General features: G+C 38.6%; 2 protein-coding genes across 6 annotated transcripts; one reads left to right on the top strand and one right to left on the bottom strand.

Annotated features, from left to right (window-relative positions):
- The first annotated feature begins 386 nt into the window (after nt 1-386).
- Nucleotides 387-8,578, top strand: LOC131363169 (large ribosomal subunit protein uL3-like). The gene is made up of 10 exons (XM_058405474.1): nt 387-493; nt 2,997-3,189; nt 3,393-3,561; nt 3,724-3,859; nt 5,681-5,867; nt 6,494-6,654; nt 6,884-6,985; nt 7,143-7,238; nt 8,140-8,259; nt 8,453-8,578. Exons 1-10 carry the CDS (start codon nt 491-493, stop codon nt 8,510-8,512), a joined length of 1,227 nt encoding a protein of 408 aa, XP_058261457.1. The 5' UTR covers nt 387-490; the 3' UTR covers nt 8,513-8,578.
- Nucleotides 7,726-21,002, bottom strand: LOC131363149 (testis-expressed protein 2-like). Of its 5 annotated transcripts, none has more exons than XM_058405432.1 (14): nt 20,413-21,002; nt 19,786-19,875; nt 17,937-17,998; nt 14,249-15,533; nt 13,274-13,474; nt 12,746-13,031; nt 12,396-12,601; nt 12,032-12,175; nt 11,312-11,411; nt 10,743-10,878; nt 10,048-10,185; nt 9,722-9,931; nt 9,504-9,624; nt 7,726-9,289 (listed from the first exon to the last, which is right to left on the bottom strand). In XM_058405432.1, the coding sequence occupies exons 4-14, from the start codon at nt 15,419-15,421 to the stop codon at nt 9,158-9,160; spliced, it is 2,847 nt and encodes a 948-aa protein (XP_058261415.1). In that variant the 5' UTR covers nt 15,422-15,533; nt 17,937-17,998; nt 19,786-19,875; nt 20,413-21,002; the 3' UTR covers nt 7,726-9,157. The 5 variants fall into 5 exon arrangements, with proteins under 5 accessions (XP_058261415.1, XP_058261408.1, XP_058261423.1 ...); XM_058405425.1 differs by having other exon boundaries at nt 19,786-19,856; XM_058405440.1 differs by having other exon boundaries at nt 19,786-19,853.
- Between the last annotated feature and the right edge of the window lie 395 nt (nt 21,003-21,397).

Below are 21,397 nucleotides of genomic sequence, written 5' to 3'. Positions count from 1 at the left end.
AGTTCCCACCAGACACCTCAGAGCGCTGATCTAAACACCATTGTACAGTTTTGTAGGATGAACTGGAAAACCGAGGGTGTGCCAGATTTTTTGGCCCAACATTGTTTTCAAATCTAGTGGAAAGCTTTCCCAGAAAAGTGGAGGCTAAAACAGATAAAAAGAGTGAAACAGCTTTATGATAATACCCATAGTTTTGGAATGGAAAGAATGTGATAGTCAGGTATCCACATACTTTTGGCCATACACTGCATTTTCTTTTTCAAACGTATCAGTGAAATGAAGAATAACAGAGTAACTGCACCATCTCCACACAAGTACATCAGTTACCAGAGCCACTTGGCAACACCAGGGTTAGATGAAAATCAATCTGCCTTATCTAAGCCAGCCACCAATTTAGAGTCCTCAAACTTTGGGTCCTCTCAAGTATAAGTCTTAGGACAGCACTTGGCTCTGTCTCTTTCAGCCTTGTGCTTGGATCGCAAGGACAGCCATGGTCAGTGAACTTCTGTTATTTCTAACTTTAAACTGATTTATAACAACATTCAGTGCTGTATTACTTGTTGTGATGTCAATATGATGACATCTAACCTTAGTTTTTTAGTTTTGTATGGTGTCTTAAGCCTTTGAGGGTTTTTTCCCCTAGGTATCACGCAGAGAGGCAACATGGTGTCATTAAATGTTTTGCATGTGACCAGATCAGAGAGAATAAATCTTTGTTTTAGTGCTATGAATCTAAAATAACATAGTTAACAGTCTGTCTTCAATTATTTTATTTCCTAAAAACAGGCAGAATTGTGTGTAATAGAATGGTAGCACATTCTGAATGTGAAATCCTAAAATTGTAAAAATTTCCAGAACAGTCTCAGGGCTGAATGTTGCCTAGCTTTCAGCTATTTCACAATTATCTAAGCATATTCGATCATCCAGAAAGGAACGAACCTCAAACTTCTACTTCCTCAGCTTGTTAATACATTTAAATTATATTTTAATCTTTTAAAATCATTTTTCTTAGTTAAGGGCTTGGTAACCGTGAGTGTGATATTTAGTAGTTTGCAGCTATTGCTTAAACATATAGATGAAAAGAATATGATCTGTTATTGATTTATGTGGCTTTTGCTATTGATCATTGCTTATTGTTATTTATTTTTTGGGTCTTTTTTTTGTCTTTTTGGCAATTTTTCAGTTTATAAAGACTTTCATTTTGTTTTCTTACATAGTCAATGTATAGTAACAGCTATACAGTGAGGGAAAAAATGATTTGATCCCCTGCTGATTTTGTACGTTTGCCCACTGACAAAGAAATGATCAGTCTGTAATTTTAAGGGTAGGTTTATCTGAACAGTGAAAGACAGAATAACAACAAAAAATCCAGAAAAACACATTTCAAAAAAGTTATACATTGATTTGCATTTTATTGAGTGAAATAAGTATTTGACCCCTAAGCCAAAACATTACTTAGTACTTGGCGGCAAACCCTTGTTGGCAATCACAGACGTCAGACATTTCTTGTAGTTGGCCACCAGGTTTGCACACATCTCACATCTCAAGGAATTTGGGCCCACTCCTCTTTGCATCCACGACCCATTTTCAATGCCCTGGCTGAGGGAAGGAGGTTCTCACTCAAGATTTGATGGTACATGGCTCCGTCCATCGTCCCTTTGATGCGGTGCGGTTGTCCTGTCCCCTTAGCAGAAAAACACCCCCAAAGCATAATGTTTCCACCTCCATGTTTGACGGTGGGGATGGTCTTCTTGGAGTCATAGGCAGCATTCCTCCTCCTCCAAACATGGCGAGTTGAGTTGATGCCAAAGTGCTGGATTTTGGTCTCATTTGACCACATAACCTCTGAATTTCCTTTCACGGTGAATTTCCTTTCACGGTGTAGTGTGTTACCAATTGTTTTCTTGGTGACTATGGTCCCAGCCGCCTTGAGATCATTGACAAAATCCTCCAGTGTAATTCTGGGCTGATTCCTTGCCGTTCTCATGATCATTGAAACCCCATGAGGTGAGATCTTGCATGGAGCCCCAGACAGAGGAACACCGACAGTCCTTTTGTGTTTCTTCCATTTGGGAATAATCGCACCAACTGTTGTCACCTTCTCACCAAGCTGCTTGGAGATGGTCTTGTAGCTCATTCCAGCCTTGTGTAGGTCTACAATCTTGTCCCTGACATCCATGGACAGCTCTTTGGTCTTGGCCATGATGGAGAGTTTGGAATCTGATTGATTGCTTCCTTCTGTGGACAGGTGTCTTTCATACAGTTAACGAGCTGAGATTAAGAGCACTCCCCGAGAGTGCTCCTACTGTAATCTCAGCTCCTTACCTGTATAAAAGACACCTGTCCACAGAAGGAAGCAATCAATCTTTCTGACTGATAGGGGATCAAATACTTATTTCACTCATTAAAATGCAAATCAATGTAGAACTTTTCTGAAATGCGTTTTTCTGGATTTTTTTGTTGTTAATCTGTCTCTCACTGTTCAAATACACCTACCATTAAAATTACAGACTGATCATATCTTTGTCAGTGGGCAAGCGTACAAAATCAGCAGGGGATCAAATAATTTTTTCCCTCACTGTATGTGCATTATTACACTATTGTTATAGAAAATTATACTCTTACATGTGCAGCATTTGATAGCTATCCTTATGAATGATTCTACAGAATTCTCTGTGAAGAAAAGAAAATTCTGCTATAGAGGAGTTAGTGCAGCAATAACAAAACAAACAAATAAACAAAAATGTAATCATTAAACAATTTTTATATAAATTTCATAATTGTGATAGAACTAGCTCTAGTTCCCTTTATGAAGGGTTGGAAAATGGTCATAGATCTATGGCTCTGTAGATATTCTAAGATCTTATTAATCTTATAGTAATGCACATGCTGGTTTACAGAAGGAGAAATAGTAAAGTAGAGGAGAGGAGGGTTGAAAATCCTGGAGGAAATGTTGGTTGACTCTGAAATAATATGTACGTGTGCCATCCTCATAGTCTCACCGTAAATTCCATGCCCCTCGCCATGGGCACATGGGCTTCCTGCCCCACAAACGCAGTAAAAGGCATCGTGGAAGGGTGCGCAGTTGGCCCAAAGATGATCCCAAGCAGCCCGTCCACCTCACTGCGTTCCTGGGCTATAAGGCTGGCATGACCCACACGCTCAGGGAGGTGCATCGCACTGGCATGAGTGAGTCATTATCTGTGACACATAATCAAACTGATTCAGACTGTAGCTCCATAATCACTCAGACATTCTGTACATCATTCATGAAATACATTTAAATATTGTCATTAAAATGACAATTCTAGTGTTGATGGGGTATACAGTTTTAGGATGTTTTAGTTTGACAGTTAATAGTTGTTCCAGGAAAATCTTTTGCTGTCCCACAGAGATATCAAAGCGAGAAGAGGTGGAGGCTGTGACTATTATTGAGACTCCTCCAGTGATTGTGGTGGGAGTGGTAGGATATATCAGCACTGTGAAGGGCCTACGTTCTTTCAAGACCATCTTCGCTGAGCACATTAGTGATGAGTGCAAGCGCAGATTCTACAAAAACTGGTACTCACTTGCATGACAATATTTTTGCCGTTACCAGTGTAAGGTGATGAAAATGGAGAAATGTCTTTCTATTTAACTCACTGTATTCATACACAGCTTCATTATCAAACTGGAAACTTTCCCACAGAGACACTTTTGCTGATTAAAATGATTCTTGATCAGGTATAAGAGCAAGAAAAAGGCCTTCACCAAGTACAGTAAGAAATGGCAGGATGAAGCAGGCAAAAAGCAGCTGGAAAAGGATTTTGCCCTGATGAAGAAATACTGCTCTGTGATCAGGGTCATTGTCCATTCTCAGGTAACTGAAATGAATAGCTCTGCATAAGTCTGCTTCCAAAATCGAATAAAAGAGTCATTAGCTTAGTGTTGAATGAAAGTGCTAAACCACTGAAAGAAAGAAATCAGCAGACAGCATGGTATTTTACTGCACATGGTGCCTTAAAGCTGATATTAGACCAGTGGTTCTCAAAGTGAGGATAAATATTTATTTATTTATTTATTTATTTATTTATTTATTTATTTATTTATTTATTTATTTATTTATTTAATTAATATTAAATTACATTACATTACATTACATTACATTACATTACATTACATTAAAATCATAAACCAGCATTATCAAAGATATTATATTTATTATTAAGTTCTTGTACTTATCAGCCTGTTTGACTGGTCATTTGTATTGAATGGGTTTAATCCAATCCTCAATAACTCACAAACAAGTACGCTTATAACCACAAATTTGGATCTAAAGTATCTAAAGTGTTGGTTGAAAGTTCAGCATCAGTTGGTGAAGTAAAGTCCTTTGTGACATGAATAGAAAGTTCTATTGTATATTCATGTTCATCCTTTTGGCCGGTGCTAGACTTTTGTTTCTTAGGTCATAAACAGATTTATCTCATAGCCTAGTTTTGGCTCCAGTATCATATTTCATAGTGCATAAAATAAATAGATCTTTGTTCCAGACTGGGCGAGCTACATTTTAGTGAGAGTATTTATTAAACGCAGTGGATAAATAACCCATTACTCTGCTTGTAATAAATGTTTCCGCCATGTCAGTGAAAGCATGAGGCAGCAGTTTCAAATGGCAGTTTAAAAATAAATAAGGCATCAAATAGAAATGGGTCATGCTTATGCACTGCTTATACACTACCGTGTTTAAGTATTTCAGTAAACATTTCACTGAAATGGTGATAAAAGGAACTATCACATTTTTATAGTGAAGTAATTCGGCTTGAAATGCTCTCTGGATGAGCATCATCTTATATATTTTCTATTACACTTTTCATTTTCTAAAAAGAGGTGATCACAGACACAATACAAAATGTTAAATAAAACAATCAGAAGGTCTTGAATGGTCTGCAATTATAAATGGTTTAAATTGTCTGGTGCTACATAGTTACATGATGGGCTCACAGCTCCAGGGTCCCATATTTAATCCTGAACTCAGGTTGATAGTGTATGACACGTGGACTAAAAGACTGTGTGAATGAATGTATACATCCAAGTGTGTGTTCCCCATTCTCTATGTTCCTAAAATCAAAGAAAACAAAAATATAATCACAACTGTTTGTATAAGTGTGACAGAACCAGCTCTGAATTTATCAAGGGTTAACGTAAATGATCATAGATCCAGGGTTACCTAGATATTCTAAAATTATCTTATTAATAATATAGTAATGAGTCATGCACATACTCGTTTGCAGAGAGAGAAGCAGTAGAGGAGAGGAGGGTTGAAATTGCTTGAGAAAATGTTGGTTGAAGTAATCTGTAGGTGTGTGCCAACCTCATAGTCTCATCGTAAATTCCATGCCCCTTGCCACCGGCACACTGGCGTCCTGCCCCACAAGCGCAGTAAGAGGCGTCATGGAAGGGTGTGCAGTGGGCCCAAAGACGATATCTAACAGCTCATCCACCTAACAGTGTTCCTGGGCTATAAGGCTTCAGAGTATTATTCATAAAGTTCATAAATCCCACACTGATATTTATTATGCAATATTAATTCTTGATATAGGATTATTGACTATAGTGTATTGCTTGCGCATAAAATGAGCTTTTTTTAATCACCTTGATTCTTAGCATCCTGTAAATAAGTCGTTCTGTCACTGTTATGCAGATGCGCATGCTTCCACTGAAGCAGAAGAAGGCCCACATCATGGAGGTGCAGCTGAATGGAGGCACGATAGCTGAGAAAGTAGACTGGGCGAGGGAGAAGCTGGAGCAGTCTGTGCCTGTGTCTTCTGTCTTCTGCCAAAATGAAATGATTGATGTGATCGGGGTCACCAAGGGCCATGGTGTAAAGGGTAAGATGGATGATGGGACATGTCTCTCATTATTGCTTCGTGCTTTCTGCAGATGAAGTGCTGTTTTTGGAATTGGAGAAGGCCAGGATGTGTACATTATAATGCTTATTATTATGCTATCAAATCCATACTTTTACATGAATAAGACCAGAATGAAAACTTCACAGTGAGTTATATATGAAATACAGTGTCACAATTTAGTGTAACATAGTTTCTGTTGACAACTCTACATTGCTGCCTAGTATGGCCATTAAATATTAAGTATTATTTGGTGAGAAAGTATGGATATTTTTCAAACCAATCTTTTGAAAGAATTTTCATCACCTTTCATTTTTATTTATCATAACAATGTAGACATGTTTTGTATAAAATATTGGTTCTTAAAACATTTTTGTAAGATTTTTGGTTTCATTGGCATGTCTCATATCTCTTTTCAAAAACATGAGTTAAAACAAATGTTTTTATCAAATACTAACCATTAACTACCACTGTAAAATTATGGCAGCATCCTGGCTTAAAATAGTTATAATGCAGTACCATAAAAAAACAAAAACACAGTAAACAGTAGGGACTATTTGTAAGTCTATACAGTCCTGTTGTTAGTGCTTTGCTTCTGTGACCTCCAGGTGTGACGAGTCGCTGGCGCACCAAAAAGCTGCCCAGAAAAACCCATAAAGGTCTTAGAAAGGTGGCATGCATTGGAGCCTGGCATCCGGCTCGTGTGGCGTTCACCATTGCTCGTGCGGGTCAGAAAGGCTACCACCATCGCACAGAGCTTAACAAAAAGGTTAAGACATTGTCTTTGAATTAACAAATATTCACATTTAACCTATATCAACTAAAACTGATCGGATGTTCACTCTGTATCATGTAATGAATTAGTATTTATTCACCTTCATCTCAATGAGAGTTGTTTGTTTTGTATTATTATTATTATTATTATTATTATTATTATTATTATTATTATTATTATTAATACTACTACTACTACTAATGAATTAATTAATTATTTGTAGATCTATCGTATTGGAAAAGGTGCTCATATCAAAGATGGTAAAGTGGTGTGCAACAATGCCTCCACTAGTTATGACACGACTCAGAAGAGCATCACTCCACTGGTAATGAGAGAAAAAAGTCATTACTTTTTCACTTTGAACAAAAAACCTTTGTTTTAATGGATTTGATTATGTATTTCCTCTAAACATGAGTGGTGTATGTCAGTTGCCTTTTCGAAATTTTTCAAGCATTCAAATAAAACATAGTTCTTTTCAATAGGGAGGATTTCCTCATTATGGAGAAGTGAACAATGACTTTGTGATGGTGAAAGGTTGTGTGGTTGGCACTAAGAAACGCGTGCTTACTCTCAGAAAGGTATGATTTGTTCATTACAAAATATACAATCTAAATGTATTATCAGACAATGTATTGCTTATAGATTTTTAGGATTTTTATAAGCAATGTATTGCTTATAGATTTTTAGGTTAGGACCTATTTACATAAGTATAGTGTATATAACATCTTGATGGACTTGACATAGTCTTCTAAATGTCTCGAAATATTGTGTATAGCAAAAACAACAGAACTGCCCTTGCCGTTCCAATACTTTTGGAGGGGACAGTATCTATGTGTTGATGTTTATACCATAGCACTTTTGAATGCTTAATCCTGATTAGTTTAAAAGGTGTTCATTATTTTTCTAAAACAAAACAGTAGTTTGGGATGCAAGGTATACACATTCCTTTTAACATATTATTATTCTCTAGTTTCTAAAAGTTTCTATTGTAAAAACACAAAGAATGGTGGACACTATATAGAAACACATTTTTAAAAAAAACATGGAATTGTTTTCTTTGAGGAGGCATTTATTTAGCGTTTTGGAATGAATCCTAAGTAGCAGTGCATTTACAGAATTTGGCAGACCGCCTTATTCAGAGTAATTGATCTCATTTATACACCTGGGCAGTTATGGGTTAAGGGCCTTGCTCAGGGGCCCAGTGGTTGCAACTTGGTGGTCCTGGGATTGAACTTGCAATCATCCCATCAGTAGACCGACCACTTAACCACTGACCAGCTACTTTCTTTTAATATGAATGACTGCTCTTTCTGGACATTCCACAACTTTAAATGTAACGGTGAATGAATTAAAATATGATATGTAGTAAAAGCTGTGAGGAATAGAACACTATGAAACATGCCGTTATTGGGAAAGTAAGCCACATTCCATCATGCTTTACTCCTTACATGATATGACTTTTACCTGTTTGTGTTTTAGTCCCTGCTTGTGCAAACCACACGCAAGTACAAGGAATCTATTGACCTCAAATTTATCGACACCACGTCCAAGTTTGGTCATGGCCGCTTCCAGACAGCTCAGGAGAAGTTTGCCTTCATGGTAATTAAAAACCATAAACCAGGCAATTGTTACAGTGTCAATTAGGATTTATGATTAATAACCTCAGTGCAGCTGTAAATAAATTCAAGTAAATATAGTCTACCATTCAAATAAACAGAGATCTTGATGTATTTAAAGACAAAACAACACTGTGGTCCCTGTGATCATCCTCTATTTTCTCTTCCTCCTTCAGGGCCCTCAGAAGAAACACCTGCTGAGAAAAGCATCTGAGCCTGCCGAGGAGACTTTGTGACATGCTTTGCCTTTCCTCTACTAATAAGCATTCATGAATGAATAATAAAAGGCTTCCTTTAAGGTCTTTTACGGTCCTGATATTCTGAATTCTGTATATAGTTTCACATGCAGGGCTAAAACACATATTTAATACATCAATCTGCTCCCCAGCTCACATTTTCTGTTCTTCTTCTTGTTGTTAAATTATGAGTAGCATGTTATTTAAAAATAGTTAAAAAATAAAAACATACAGAAATGTAAATTTAAAAATATGTAATATTGCACTATAGAAAAAGAAATGCTGTGGGAATCTGTCAAAAGGAAACACATGACAGGATGTTAGAGGTGTGACGTATAGTAATATCCTTTCCTTATTTTATTCCCAGCTCTGATGTCAAAATTAGGTGGGAATAATTTATGGTAATAATATTTTTTTTTCATAAAAAACAGCACTCTACAATCAGCAGGGTTTTTTTTTCCATCTGATTAGTATATGTTTCCCCTAGAACTTTCAAGGGCCTCAACATAGCTCATATTTGTCCACACACAATCAGCCAGCTGCAGCAATTTCTCCATTCATGTGCCTGGAATATTGTACATACGGCACACACATTACAGTTTGAACATTTTCGCTTTTTTCCTCTTTGTCCTTCATGTCCGTGTCTTACTCTGAGCTCCCACACTCCTGTTGATTCTGGCTTTCCCCTGAGAAATTCTGAGACATGTCAGTATTGTCCATCCCAGAAGACATAAGAGGCAGGTACAGGTCATCCATGTTGGGCATTACGAAAAATTTCTGCATATGACCAAGGAAAAATGCTGGTTAGAAACCTGTACAATGGCCAACACAGAATTGAATCTTAATTCAATTTAATATTAAAAAATCATCCAGTATCAATTCAGGTATATTGTGTTATTGCATTAGAGTAAATAAAAATCACAGGATTTTTGGGAGGCTAAAAAAGATCAATATACTGTCAGTCTGTTTACACACTGATTTGTGACCTGACCTGAAATTCACACTGCAGTTTCCTCTCTATCCACTCAGTGACATGAGTGAATGTGACCTCTCTCTCACCCAGCATGGGTTTCACTCGCAGATCTAGCCTTGGTGGAACACGGAAACTGTACCTACACATACACAAACACACACAATTAATAAGAGGTAATATATATATATATATATATATTTATATATTGATCGTTTGAAGTGGAGGAATCTCAGTACCAGATTCGGTCAGTAGGGGGTGGTGGGATGTTGACAGCTAGAGTTCCTGAGAGTTCCAGCACTTCAACGCTAAGCAGCAGGGGAGTATTGGAGACTTCGGCAATTTTCTTTTTGATGTACTCGTTTTCTGTGGCTTTCTGGAAATACTTTGATTTGGCAATTTTGTCCACAAAACGCAGAATTTTCCTGCTTGTGCTGCCTCCACCATGCCTAGAGAGATCAAAATGTGACCGACATTTCTAATACGAGAAAGATAAGAAGATATAATTCAAATAAGATAATAATTCATAGTTCTAATGCAGTGAAAGAATTATTATAAACATAACCCCTCAGTCCCAGAGTGTATACTCTTATCTCCCAGAGGTCCTTGGGGCTCAGAGGACATCAGCTCCTCTTCGTCGGATGAGCCTGCGCTGGATGACTCTTCATCACTATCAGCAATGACACACACCCTGGGCTTTGTGCTAACACACACACACACACATTACTGTCCACTAACCATATAAAATAAAACAGGACATAACGTTTTAATTAAAACCACAAAACTAACTTACAAGATTTTTGCTACAAATTAAGATGTATGCTGGACATCAGATAAGAGCAGGGCATGCTAGTCAGCTAAAATTCATCTTCAAGAATAGAGAATTAGTTCCTTTTTTCTGCATATGAACATTTTTATGAATACAAATAAGTAGACAACAATAACAACAGCAGACTTTACAGTGTAGAAGGGTGCAGCTACCCTCCTTTTTTCTACCCTCCTAAGGCTTTAAAACTGTAATAAAAAATCCCTCAACTACGTCAGTATTAGTACAATTTTGAAGCAAACTATGGAGTTTAATTCTGGAAAGAGGAAATATGTTGGAAGAGTGGAAAGACAGCAGAAAAAGGAAGACAGCTTCCAGCAGTGAGCCTCGTTATCGAGCCATCATTTATCACTGCCAAAGCTCATTGCAGGAGTGAAGACAGCTTCTTACACACACACACACACACACACACACACACACACACTTGCTCCTACCCCACAGTTCTGCTGGGTTCAGTGATACTGTAAGTCTCAGAGCAGCTCTCTCTGCCGAGCTTGCACAGATTCATCTTAGTCTCCAGAGTCATGTGCAGAGAGCCGGTATACAAAACCTCCAGCTCCAGCCACAGACCTACACACACACACACACACACACACAAACACATTGTTGCTATAATGTTATTTTCTAAAAAAAAAATACAGGTTTCATGAGGATTCCATCTCTATGTCAGTTGCATCCTATGTGTTGTATCCCATGTGTCCTATCTTGCTTGGCCTTGGTACTCTAATAATCATTATTACTACATTTATGGCATTTTAGCAGATGCTCCTATCCAGAACAACTTACATAACTTTATCTCATTTATACAGCTGAGCAGTAGAGGGTTATAGATTTTGCTCGAGGAACTTTCCTTCCAATTAGCAGTACAGTTTAATAATACACAAACCATCTGGTTTAACAATAACATATTAAAATAAATGGTTTGGACACAACTGATTTGTCAGTCAGATATTTGGACGTTTTCCTGTGTGTGTGTGTCTGTGTATTTGTGTATTTGCCACACCTCTGTGATCCACTGAAGGTCTGGATGTACTCAACACCTGTGGCAGGCATGTGCCCAAGTCCAGTTCAGTTAGCGTCAGCTCATTCATGAAGTAGGGCAACTGGCACAAACAAAAATCATAATAACAAGAATCTTAATGACAGAAAATTTCATGGATGCACAGATGATGGCTGCATGCCTTTTAAGTATGAATCTTAAGAAAAATAAGTTCTTAATCAGTTTCAAGAAAGATAAATGCAACAGTGCCAACTTTAATCAATCATCATGGCAGTGAGCTTCGATCCTGAGTTTGGGGTCCTGTCAGTGTTCTCCCCATGCAGTCTTAAACAGAAAGAGGTTCTGTATATATATATATATATATATATATATATATATATATATATATATATAGAGAGAGAGAGAGAGAGAGAGAGAGAGAGCAGTTCTTCAGCAGGCATCCACAGGCAAACCTGCACTTTAACTGCTGAACATCCACCAATCTAAGAAGTCGTGGGTGGAATTCTTTCACGTTAGACATGCTTATTGCAGTTCAGGACCAAATAGACAACTGCTATTAGGGTCAACCTGAAAAGACAAATGCTTGTGTACAAATGCATAACTTACCCATGCTTACAGTGACCTTGTACTGAAGAAGACACTACACAAAGTGAATTCTTTTAATCAAATCTACACCTTTCAGCTCCAGGTTCTCTAACCTGCCCCAAATCTTTGCTTTCTTACCCTAATCTTGCTCAGCTTCTTCTGGATCTTGTGTGCCACCTGATCAGCCCAGTACTTCTCTTGCAAGAAATCCCAAAAGATCCTCCCAATCACGGCATTGAGCCAGGCCGGATCTCCACACCCTGCTACCGGATCACTGGAGAACTGCAGCCAACAGAAAAGAAGAACGCAAGCTTGTAACCATAAAGAGCAATCACACAGATTTATAACATTGCTTAAAGGCTAGAGGTGAGATTCTAGTTTTAGGTAAGACTGAGGGGTATGTTAATGTTTAAAAGATTGTAGAAAGTGCTTAAACACATAATTGGCCTAGGGTATTTCTCTTGGTGCTTAAGCTCTGACAAGGTTTTTCTGGATTGCTCACCCTCTTTGTGTCAGTAGGGCTGCCTGGCTCACTGTGACAGGGGCTGGGCGTGAGGCTACAGCTATCTGATGTAATGAAGCGATCCATGTAGGAGTTGTAGTCCATCAGAATCTTTTCTTTCATTGAGCCAGCCAGCTCTCTTAGACCCAGCATTGAGGCCAGGTTATCATTGCTGCCTTGACTAGAACCTCCAGCACTACACTCCTCTGGACAAAAAAAGAAAGTGAGAACTTGAAAACGTACAACTGGCTGCAACGATTGCTTTTTTGCTTTAGACCTTTCAGCATTGAATTTGAATTTGTCAAATATATTGATTCTCCATTTAACTACATACGTATTACGTTCTGCACCTGACTTTGACTTTTCCCTGTAGATCTCGGTTTTTGAAGCTAACAGGAAGTGCTGGTACCATTCCTCTTTCTCTCTTCCAGTACGCCCAAACAGGTACAGAGTGGTGGTCTGGTCTGCTTCCTTCTTCAGCTGTTTGAGTTTTTCTGCTCTTTCCCTCTTTGCCTCTGCTGCCTCACTGACTTGCTCTTCTTCTACACACTGCTCTTCTTCAGCCAGCATAATGCAGATAGGATATTTCCTATTCCAGACCCTCTTTTTGGCCAAGATTGCCGGCACCAGAGACACCTGTCAAAGGGAGAACATGGAAAAATTTTGAGTTTGTGTAGTGAGAAATATTAATTGCAGAATATTTCCTTTTCTGTTCACTGTGAGGAGCAAGATTTCAATGCAAATGTAAATTTTTAGTGGGGGCCTGCTATTGTTGCTCATAATACTCACAGCACTATTAGCATGAATAAATTTGTACACATTAAAGAGATACCAAAAAATGCCACAGGACAAAGACACATGGCTGGGCTTCACCTGACCTTGCTATTGGATAGCTGGAAACAGCGTGTGCGCACAAATGTAGTGTCATGGGTGGGCTCATTGAAGGTGGCTTGCCGTGGGATGTTGACCCGTGGGTATGCCAGGCGTAGATGACATCCATCCAAAGTGACATAGACAGAGTGGCACAAAGAGGGGTGATATGTCTCTGGGTCATAACTGTACATCTCATTCATCCAGCCCTGCAATGCATCCAAGAGAACATGGATCTATTACCTCTGCTGCTTTTGGATCATATTTAACATGTCTGTACTGAATTGTTCTGAAACAACAGTGCTTTGTGAACACAAACCTATCATGTTCTTCCCAGGATCAAAAACGTTTGGTCTTAAAGGATCTGCCTTTGCCTAAGTCTTCATTTTGTAAAGTTTCTCCTGTGCAGCAAGTTGATCTAATCAATTCATGGGAACTCATCTCTCTGACTCATGTAGTAGTTGTTTTCCTATTTTGCTATTTCATTTTCTCCAAGTAACCATGCTTACAAACAGAGGCAAAATAAAAATGTGCCTCTCTGTACACAATGTATCTATTATGTTCTGGGATACTGCTTCTATATCAACCTTTTGCTGTTTCACTAGCCCAGCAAGCCTCACATATGGCTAAATAAAGCATAATTAAATTAAGAATATCCTGAGGGGGTATTTTACTAAGCAGATGTGATCTGTAAGGTTCTCATATATGGAATCCCTTGTGGATTGGGGCATTAATCCAGTTTAACTGCTAACATCTGCCTCAATAGTTTGTGTGTTTGTGTGTGTGTGTGTGTGTGTGTGTGTGCGCGCATGTGCTATCTTAAGTGAAAAAGACTTCGATATTGCAAGCATAAACATTACTGAGACTATAATGACAATAAGTGAGCAACTGAAGAGCTAAAATCAGATATTCCTGAATTCTTGAAAAAAATCACTGAAACCTGACTACTTTTAGTATTTAGTTGACCTGCATGCAGACCTGACCTGGAGCTCTCTCTTTGTTGTCTCTCTCAGCACAGTTCCTATTGACTCCATCAGCAGGCTGTCAGTAGGGAAAGAGATGGGCATCTCAGAAGCAGCAGGTCGCTGTGGTGCTAGCATCATTACCATTATCAGGCCTAGCATGAATCCACAAGCCAGTCCTAGAGACAATCCTGTCACGTAGGAAGACAGTGGTAGCACAAAGAAGCTGTAAGCCAGCAAACCCACACATACCAGCCATCTGCCTGGGTTTGAGGAGGGGGTATACTTTGCAGGTGGTATTTTGACACCCTTCTGCTCTGGGCCTTTGACCATTGTTCTGCCAGAATGCTCCTGAATTTCCAGCACTTGCATGACATCACCATAAGTGCAGATTTCATAGCAACTGCTCTTACTGCCTATCTTACAGCAGGTCTCAGGAGTAAAGCTTGGTGTCAGTTTTCTCCTTGGCTTCCATAGTGGCGTTTCACACACTCCAAGTGGACTCTCATTCCCCTTCTGCCATCCTCCAGCTTCATCCTCACTCTGAACAGGTATACCCCCTGCAGCACTACCTTGGGATGAAGGCGAGTCACCTTTCTGTGACTTAGGGCTGCCACTGTCCTCTCCAATAATCTTGCTGAGCTTACTAAGTGGTTCCTGCATGACCTCGGACAGTTTGCGGCGCTTGTCTTCCAGTTCAGCCATCAGCAAGCTGCCGGAGCTCATTAGGTTTGGGCGGGACTCCGTGGGAGAAGATGGCACTGTCCTGGGCAAGGGTTCTGCATCCTGCACAGTGGGTTGCTGGCCCAATTGTTTCCAAGGTTGCAGATGCAGTTTGGAGTCAGAGTTAGAGAGGCAGAATTCAGACTCTTTGTGTGAGATCTCCATGGAAAGAGACTCAACAAGGCTGAGCATGGGATTGGGCCTTAGCAAGGCAGACTCTTTAGACTCTTTATCAGAGGAAGCTGAAGAGGATTTGATGATGCAGCTCATAGAGGAGGGAGCAGCAGTGATGCCAAGGGTTGAGTTGGAGAGCTCATCTAGAGCACTGGGGGTGGAAGAGGAGAGTGGAAAGTGGAAAGCAGAAGAGTGGAGTGCTGACCAATTGCTCCCTCTACCTTGGGATTTCTCTTTGGAGAAGGTGACTGTGTAACCCTTTTCATCAGGGTCCAGGCAGAGCTCACTGTCTTCCATGATTGCATTTAGTGTGCATGTATGCGTTGGGATGATGTTGGGCTGGTGGGCAAAGGGCTGGAACTAAAGTCTCTAGGCAAGGTCATTCTCTCCACCAATGGCAAAAGCACTGCTAAAAAGAACAAACACAAAGCAGTCAGTACTTACTGATGTCATGCTAGGTTTTGCATTCAATCAGTTTAATCTGTAAGCTAATTTTTCTTTCAATTTCTACTAATGAACAATTGTTGCCAGATTTGCATTCACTCTTTTTCAGACTGGTTGGCAGCAAACTAATTACTTTAGCCTCATTGGACCTCATTTGAAAAAAAAAAACAAAAAAAAAAAACTAAATAAAAGATAAACTAGAATAGCTAGAAAAGAAACTGTGCTCACTTGTGTGTTTTCAACCAAGATTCTGTCAAAGGAAATAGGACAGAACTACAGGTTTAAACCAACATATGCAGAATCCACCAGCAGCAGCAGTCGGTTACATAATACTTTATAGGTTTGAGTGCTCTGAAGGTTACAGTCTTGAAGGGTTTTTTCTGTGTGTGAAAGCAAGTGCGAAGTAGAAAGAAGTGCAAGTAACAAGCTTGAACTGACTTATGCTGGAAAAATACAGTGATTATTGTGAGTAGTAAGATAAGGATTTTAGTAGAGCCTATTGAATTAAGAATTAAGGTTTTAATTCTTACTTACCACAGCATTCATACATATTCTGCTTCATCACAGAGCACATGCTGCACTAAAACACTATTCCTTAAACTACAAATATAACACGCATCACCACATAGTCAATTACTGCTGCAGAAGTATTCATCCAAATTCTCCAATTCCTATAACACTTACAGCGGTCTGTTTTTTATTTGACATATCCTCAGGCTTCTGTTTTTCTATGTGCTCACTAAGGCATATTCGTATCCACATCACTGTAAGAAAACCAACATTCCAACTGTAGCTTACGTAATACACAAACCCAGCAAAAAGACAAACAGATGTATATGAAGCATGAACAAAGGGTCCAAATCCCAGCACCATTCTAAGGCCTGTTTTCCAAGAATCATTCAAATCAATTTCTGTCTCACACTTAATTAGAGCCAGACTTTGCAGGCCAACATTGCAATTGCTCAGTTTCACTGAGCTGGCACAATCTGACTTCAGTAAGTAGTTCTTTGGACTGAGGTTGAAGCTTTTAATCATATCCACTTCTACATCTGTGGTGTTTAAAAGATCTGAGATCAATGGCACACACACAGAGAGAAAAGATATGACTTGAAATGCATAACATTATGAGCACTGAGAGGTGAAGTGAATAACACTGATGATCTCCTCATCAAGGCACCTGTTAGTGGGTGGGATATCTTAGGCAGCAAGTGAACATTTTGTCCTCAAAGTTGATGTGTTTGAAGCAGGAAAAATGGGCAAGCGTAAGGATTTGAGCGAGTTTGACAAGGGCCAAATTGTGATGGCTAGATGACTGGATTAGAGCATCTCCAAAACTGCAGCTCTTGTGTGGTGTTCCCGGTCTGCAGTGGTCAGTATCTATCAAAAGTGGTCTAAGTAAGGAACAGTGGTGAACTGGTGACAGGGTCATGGGTGGCCAAGGCTCATTGATGCTCGTGGGGAGTGAAGGCTGTCCCGTGTGATCCGATCCAACAGACGAGCTACTGTTGCTCAAATTTCTGAAGAAGTTAATGCTGGTTCTGATAGAAAGGTGTCAGAATACACAATGCATGACGGGTCAGGGCTGTCTTGGCAGCAAAAGGGGGACCAACACAATATCAGGCAGGTGGTCATAATGTTATGCCTGGTCAGTGTACATCAGCTCTTTGCAAATGCATATATATTCCACCACAGCCTTACATATATTACCCTGTAATCTTTAGAATTCTGTGCAGATGCACTCCATTAGCAGTTTTCTGTTATGCTGTACAATATCAATACATTTGTTTTTAGGATAGATAGTCCCTTGCTTGGGATTCTTACTTGGAGTTAACTCTGTCCAGAAAATCAGGTTTACTTTAAGACAGCATACAGGCTCCTGCACAGGTGCAGACAGCTTAACATCATTTGGCCATGTTTTAGTGCTATATCACAGTTTGACCGTATAAGAGCATATTCTGTAATTACTCCAGCTCTAATCAGTGTAAGCAGCCTATACTGACTGTGCAACATTTTTTAAAGGCCATTAATAAATGAAACAAGTTAATTCAGCAGTCTAATCTGCTGATTAACCCAATCAGCATACTATATCTGCTGACTACACTTGTGCTGCTTCATTTATAATCTGTTGAATGCATCACGATTTTTTTACTTTACAAATACACTGATCAGCCAGATCTTTATATGCTTAGATCCTTGCACCATTGTTCCTGCTTCCAGGAGATCAACTTCAAGACCTGACGATTCATTTGCTAATGGTCTAATGGTTGTACCGAGATAATCAATGTTATTCACTTCATCTTCCAGTAGTTTTATTGTAATGGCTGATCTGTGTATATTAAGGCAAAATCTATAGATCAAAATAACATACCACGGCACTGTTGAGTTCTCAATTCTGATTGGTCAGAACAGCAGCTCAGACAGAATTGATGACTGAAAAGGTAAATCACAGATGTATATTAGTCATATTACTAATACTATGATATTTTTGTAGAGTAACTGCTGATTCACATGAACATATGAGAGACACCCAGCATAATCTAAACATAATAATGAATGGATTAACAAACCATGAAAATTGTATAATTGTTGATATAGTGCAGCTTTCCATAGGGAGATTTATTTAACTTTCATTAAAAAAGTCTTTAATAAAAGTCTTTAGGTCAGAAGACAAGCTGCATTTTTTGTTTTATTATCTAGAAAACAGATTTAAATTTAATTTAGGGGAACTAAATATTTAGACACATTTTTGTTATTAACTGTACTACCAGTGTATACACCCATGTCTTTTGACTTATATATCTAACAAACTGTTTTGGACACTATATTAAAATATATATGTAAAGGTTACATGAAAAAGTAAGAGCTGCAAAACATTTATTAATCCTCAGATTGCACCAGGATGACCTGAAAGCAGCAGTAACAACATTTACACAGAAAACAATATGAAAGTAACTCTGCCACAATCATCTCTGTTTGCATGGCCAGTCTAATGTCCTGATTTTATTTATGAAGATGATTTGTCAAAATGAATAAACAAAATTACAATCATTGCTGTTATGCAAACCACAATAGGGTTTACTAGGAAAATAAAAAGAATATGAACAGAACATGAGCCTCTAGTACATAATTCAATATTTGTTTACTTTATGCTTATACTATATATATATATATATATATATATATATATATATATATATATATATATATATATATATATATATATATGAAGTGGATTTTGATAATTGAAGAGTCTGAATACATATCATAAGTCATATAAAAAAATAATGAAATTGGATGTAAATTAATAGGGAATATAACATCATGTACTATGTACTGTTATTACTCTGCTTTGTGTTGACATCATGCCACCCTGTCAGTGATTAGTTTCCTATAACAGAATGTCCCATTGGGTTTTATTTCCTTCCTATCCTATTCCTTCCCTGCAGACTGACTGGCACAGAGCAAAGGCAGAATGGGGTTACATTAAGTGCTAAGAGTCTTAAGTCTGTTAATACAGTACATCTGCTTGCTGTTATGTTACTAACTGCTCCTACGTCTACACTTTTCTGAATGAATTGCACCTGTGCTATGAAAGCAAATACTTGGGTCTTGTTAGTCAGTCAGCCAGGATGTGTATATAAACTTCACTGTGTGCCTTTGTTTCTTTGCTATGGCTCAATGTTCATTGTGTAATTTGAACTGTTTATTTTGTTATATTAGGACTTCCTCATTTACCCAACCTATGCACATTTATAATTCAACCTCTGTTTGAACACATGCATGCTGCTCTATCTACTTGTTCTCATCCAGTATATCAAAAACAGCAGCTTCCTTTTGCCAGCTAAGACTCTTAATACCAGAGCAGGATAATAGGCTATGGGGTAATGTTATATAGGGAGATACTACTTGAGGACAGTGACGTGCATGACGTAGGCCTATATTTCTGTCAGTGGACCAGAGGCAGATCTGAAGTTCTAATTGCTGAACAGCAAGAATGAAGTTGCTAGAAGACAATATTAAGAGTTGGTTCCAGTGTAAAGTTTCTAATGGGATCTGTGAAAGCTGGTTGTGATATTAGATGAGAGAGTTCAACAATGAAACTCTGACAGCTTGACAATGCATTATATCATCAATGGCATAATAAGAATGATATGGGACTTTCATGATGTATATATATTTTTTGTTGTGAAGTGAATGACATTATGCACAAGGCTCACTGATGCTGGTGGGGAGCAGACGCTAGCCTGTCAGGTCCAGTCCCACAGAAGAGCTACTGTAGTCCAAACTGCTGAAAAAGTTAATACTGGCTATTATAGAAAGGGCAGACATACACAATATTAGACAGGTGGTTTAATGTTATAGCTGATTGCTGTATACCTACAGTTGAGTCTATTTACTGATAAAAGAATAATATAAAAGAGTATTAGTCTCTAGAGATTAGTAATGTGTTTCTTACTTCATTATCTGCACACAGTGGTTTTTAATAAATGTGCAAAATTTCTAAAAACATGATTTTGCCTTGTCATTACGGCTTATTGTGTTGAGATCAATGGCGGAAAATTAACTGTAATGCATTTTATATTTAATCTATAATATAATAAACTTATGTGTCCTGAATACCTTCTGAACAAACTGTACAACTCTGTCACACGGATAATTATCACTTTAAAAGAGACACACTGACTGGTAAACATTCATAAACAATACTTTTCTTACTATCAGACCCTGTATTTATAAAGAATTTTATGGTACACATTATGTCTCATTATGTTGCACATTTTGACTTTTCAGTCATTCGTTCTTCATCACCAGTTCTCCAATACAGACTTTTCTGACGAACTCACCTGAATGTCAGCATCACTTCGAGCCATGTAGTTAACCCAAATCTTATTTCCTTCTAATTTCTTTTTCTAATCATCTTCACAGGTGTGAGAAGAAGAAGAAGCGAGAGGATATTGTGTGTATCTCTGAAGCAGGTCATTTAGAGAATTAAGGTCCTTTGCTGCAGCATCCCTGTGCACGCGAGCGCAGACGTATGATCCTCTTACACACACACACACACACACACACACTTTCTTCACTGCTCGTTTGAGTCAAGTTAGGCTCATGTAACCGCTGCAGGACTCAGTTCATCACTTGTCTTTTAGTCAGGGTTAAGAGAGAAACGTCCGGTTTCGGCTCGCGCACACGTTTCCCTCGACGAGACACCGACTATCCTAGAGGAGGATACCCAGAGACTATTCAGACCATCGCGAGCTGTTTATTCACGTCCGGTTTGGGTCAGGATGTAAAAAAATAAGTCTAAAGTTTCTCATCTCGCTTTCTTCAATTTTATTAGCAGGAGCGTTTTCTAATCCGGATTAAAATGACTAGTGTTAGTGAGCAGCGCCCTCCGGTTAGTCGCGCTGCTGCAGTACACTACATAGGTCCGGTATCATCTGGCTCAGGACCGCAATGCTATATAATCTCTTATATAATCTCAGAACAGGTGAATCCCAGCACTGAATACACTCAGTACAATAAAACCAGCCTGTACAAAAGCTGTAAATGTTACCCTTATTCCACATTTGACACACTTCTGTTAGATGCATGCATGCATATGGGAGTTATATTTTATTGTTGGTTCTTGCAATGAAATAGCCTTAATATTAGCCTATAATTAGTGCATTGGCCTCTTAATGTTATTTTTAAAGGGTGAACATCACTCTTTAATCCTGATTGCAGTTTGATATAAATGATAGCCCAAATAGTTTTTGTAAAGAGTGAGCAAAGCACGAGTGATTGTATTGCGTGTATTTGTGCGCGCGCGTGGGTGTGTTTCCGTACAGA

The sequence above is a fragment of the Hemibagrus wyckioides genome, linkage group LG02 (assembly GCF_019097595.1).
Source record: "Hemibagrus wyckioides isolate EC202008001 linkage group LG02, SWU_Hwy_1.0, whole genome shotgun sequence".
Taxonomy (NCBI): domain Eukaryota; kingdom Metazoa; phylum Chordata; class Actinopteri; order Siluriformes; family Bagridae; genus Hemibagrus; species Hemibagrus wyckioides.
The sequence above is the reverse complement of the archived record's forward strand: the minus strand, read 5'-3'. Positions and strand labels throughout refer to the sequence as shown.